Below are 3,205 nucleotides of genomic sequence, written 5' to 3'. Positions count from 1 at the left end.
AATATATTGAAGACTCTTGTGGTCCGTGAATACATCCACATGGACCCCATACAAATAGTGATGCAAAAATTTCAATGCAAAAACCACCGCCGCCAGTTCTAAGTCATATGTTGGATAATTCTTTTCATGATTCTTGAGTTGCCTAGAAGCATATGCTATAACTTTGCCGTATTGCATCAACACACACCCAAGCCCAATTCTTGAAGCATCGCAATATACCACAAATTCATTTGTACCCTCTAGCAAGGTCAACACTAGTGCTGTAGTTAATTTTGATTTCAACTCCTGGAAGCTCCTTTCACAAGCATCGGACCATTAGAACTTAACTGCTTTCTGAGTCAATTTAGTCAACGGAGAGGCAAGAGTAGAGAACCCTTCCATAAACTTCCTGTAATTCCCTGCTAAGCCTAAGAAACTGCAAATCTCGGTAGGCATTGTAGGTCTAGACCAATTCTTTACTGTTGAAATCTTTTGAGGATCAACCTTGATTGCTTCTCTAGAGACAACATAACCCAAGAATGTGACAGATTCGAGCCAAAATTCACACTTTAAAAACTTCGCATACAATTGGTGCTGATGAAGAGTCTGCAACACTGCCTTAAGATGATCGGCATGGTCCTCCCGACCTCGTGAATACACAAGAATATCGTGAATAAACACTATCACAAAGAAGTCGAGAAAAGTCTTGAAAACCCGATTCATAAGATCCATAAAAGCTGCCGGGGCATTTGTTAGCCCAAAACACATCACTAGAAATTCAAAATGCCTATACCGGTTTCTAAAAGTTATTTTCGGTATATCCCACTCCCTGATCTTCAATTGGTGATACCCAGATCGTAAATCAATTTTGGAGAAGTATTTAGCACCCTGTAACTGATCAAACAAATCATCTATTCTTGGTAGTGGGTATTTGTTTTTGATTGTGACTTTGTTGAGCTGCCGGTACTCAATGCACATCCTCAGTGATCCATCTTATTCCTCAAAAAGAGAACCGGTGCGCCCCATGGCGACACACTCGGTCAGATGAAACCCTTCTCTAACAAATACTTCAATTGTTCCTTTAGTTCCTTCAATTTTGCTGGTGCCATTCTGTAGGACAGAATGGATATAGGTTGTGTGCCTAGCATCACATCAATCCCAAAACCAATCTCCCTATCTAGTGGAATCCCAAGAAGCTCATCAGGAAAGACCTCCGAAAATTCTTTCACAACTGGCACTGACTCGAGTGTAGGTGCCTCAGCATCGTTGTCAGTAACCCAAACCAAGTGATAGATACACCCCTTGTTAATCATCTTCGTGGCCTTAAGGTAAGAAATAAACCTACCTTTTGGCATCACATTATCCCCCTTCCACTCAATAACCGACTCATTAGGAAATTCAAACCTCACAGTTCTAGTTCGACAGTCGAGCTTAGCAAAACATGAATAAAGAAAATCCATTCTCATAATTACATCAAAATCAACCATCCCCAATTCAATGAGATCAGGCACAGTGTCCCGACTGCGCACCGTGATAACACAACCCCTATAAACTCGTGCGGTCACAATAGACTCGCCAACCAGAGTAGATACAGAGAACGACTCAGGAAGCTATTCCGGTTCTATCCCAAATTCCATAGCAACAAAAGGAGTAACATAGGACAAGGTGGAACCGGGATCAATAAGAGCATATACATCATGAGTTTGGACAGTCAATATACCTGTGATGACATCTGGAGAAGCCTCTACACTCTGGCGACCACTCATAGCATAGAAACGGCTGGGTCCTCCTGAACTCTGCGCACCACCCCTAGCTGCACCATGCCTTGCTGGTGCCGGAGTGCCTCAAGCTGGAGGGGGTGCTGAAGATGTAGCAGCTGCAGAACTGAATGGCTGTGTTATGCCCCTGACCATACCCTGACAGGATAAATAACACTACCTCTGAATATGACCCCTCAATCCGCACCCGTAACAAATACGTAAGTCCATGTAGCAAATCCCCGAGTGCATCCTCCCACACCTGGGGCAAGGGGGCTCCGTTATTGCGGGAATCTCCCTCCTGATCAGCCCTGATGGTGGGGTCCCCTGCTGCCCTGATTGGGCCTGAAGCGACTCCCCTACTGCTGACTATGCCCCGCTGGCGGTGCACTATCTGAAGACTAAGCATGAGATCGGGTTGGCCCTGATGACCCTCCCCTGAAAGCTAATCTTCCCCCACCAAATGACTCCCCAAAGTTTCCCGCGGATCGGGCCTTGCTGGTACCCTCTCGCTCCCTCCTATTCTTCAACTTGCGGTCCTCTGTAGCTTGAGAAAATGCTACCATTTTCCCATAGTTCATGTCTGAATTCAAGGCAGCTGTAGCGGCCTCATTGATAACCAAGAGGCTAAGGCCCTGCACAAACCGGCGCACTCTAGCCTCTATAGTAGGCAACATGAGAATGGCATATTTTGATAGGCGCGCGAACTCCATGTGATACTCCCAAACACTCCTACTCCCTTGCGTAAGATTCTCAAACTCTGCAGCACAGGCTACCCTAGTCTCGGCAGGCAAGAAATGGTCCATAAAGGCATTCGCAAACTCACTCCATTTCGCTGGAGGGCTCCCCTCCTCCCGAGAGTCCTCCCACAGCTCAAACCAAGAATATGCCACCCCCTTCAGGCGGTAGGAGGCCAACTCCACTCCCTCCGTCTCAGTAGCGCGCATAACCTGGAGATTCTTATGCATCTTATCAATAAAGTCCTGTGGGTCCTCCTAGGGATTAGCACCCGTAAAACCGGAGGATCCAACTGAAAAAACATGTTCACCCTAGAACCACTAGAATCTCCTTGTTGGCTAGAGGATATGGGTGCAACATTCGACCTTTGGGCCTGAGAAGCCACTATCTGAGTCAACATCTAAATAGCTCCCCTAAGATCCCCATCAGAAATACCAGAGCGGGAAGCTGAGGCTGGAGGTGGAATCAGAATGCCAGGTGGAGGAACCGTCGCACCCTCAGTAGGTGTAGGAACTGGTGTGGCCTGGGCCGGTGTAGTGGAATCAGGTAGTGTAGCAGTCGGGGGATTATCCTCACCCCTCGTGTGTTCACCCACATCATCAAATAAATGGTCAATTGCCACTCCTAAGGCGGCGTCGGCTCCTTGGCCAGTTCTTGCTCTCTTCTTAGGTTCCATATACTGAAAGTTAAAGGGATGCCCGAGTTAGAAGAGGAATAGTTGCACAATTAGT

General features: G+C 46.7%; 1 protein-coding gene across 1 annotated transcript; it reads right to left on the bottom strand.

The window, feature by feature from the left end:
* Positions 1-315: 315 nt before the first annotated feature.
* LOC138901335 (uncharacterized) lies at positions 316-1,292 on the bottom strand. The gene is made up of 2 exons (XM_070189090.1): positions 1,048-1,292; positions 316-496 (listed from the first exon to the last, which is right to left on the bottom strand). Exons 1-2 carry the CDS (start codon positions 1,290-1,292, stop codon positions 316-318), a joined length of 426 nt encoding a protein of 141 aa, XP_070045191.1.
* Between the last annotated feature and the right edge of the window lie 1,913 nt (positions 1,293-3,205).

Source organism: Nicotiana tomentosiformis, chromosome 11, assembly GCF_000390325.3.
Source record: "Nicotiana tomentosiformis chromosome 11, ASM39032v3, whole genome shotgun sequence".
NCBI lineage: Eukaryota > Viridiplantae > Streptophyta > Magnoliopsida > Solanales > Solanaceae > Nicotiana > Nicotiana tomentosiformis.
This window is presented reverse-complemented; position numbering and strand designations above follow the sequence as displayed.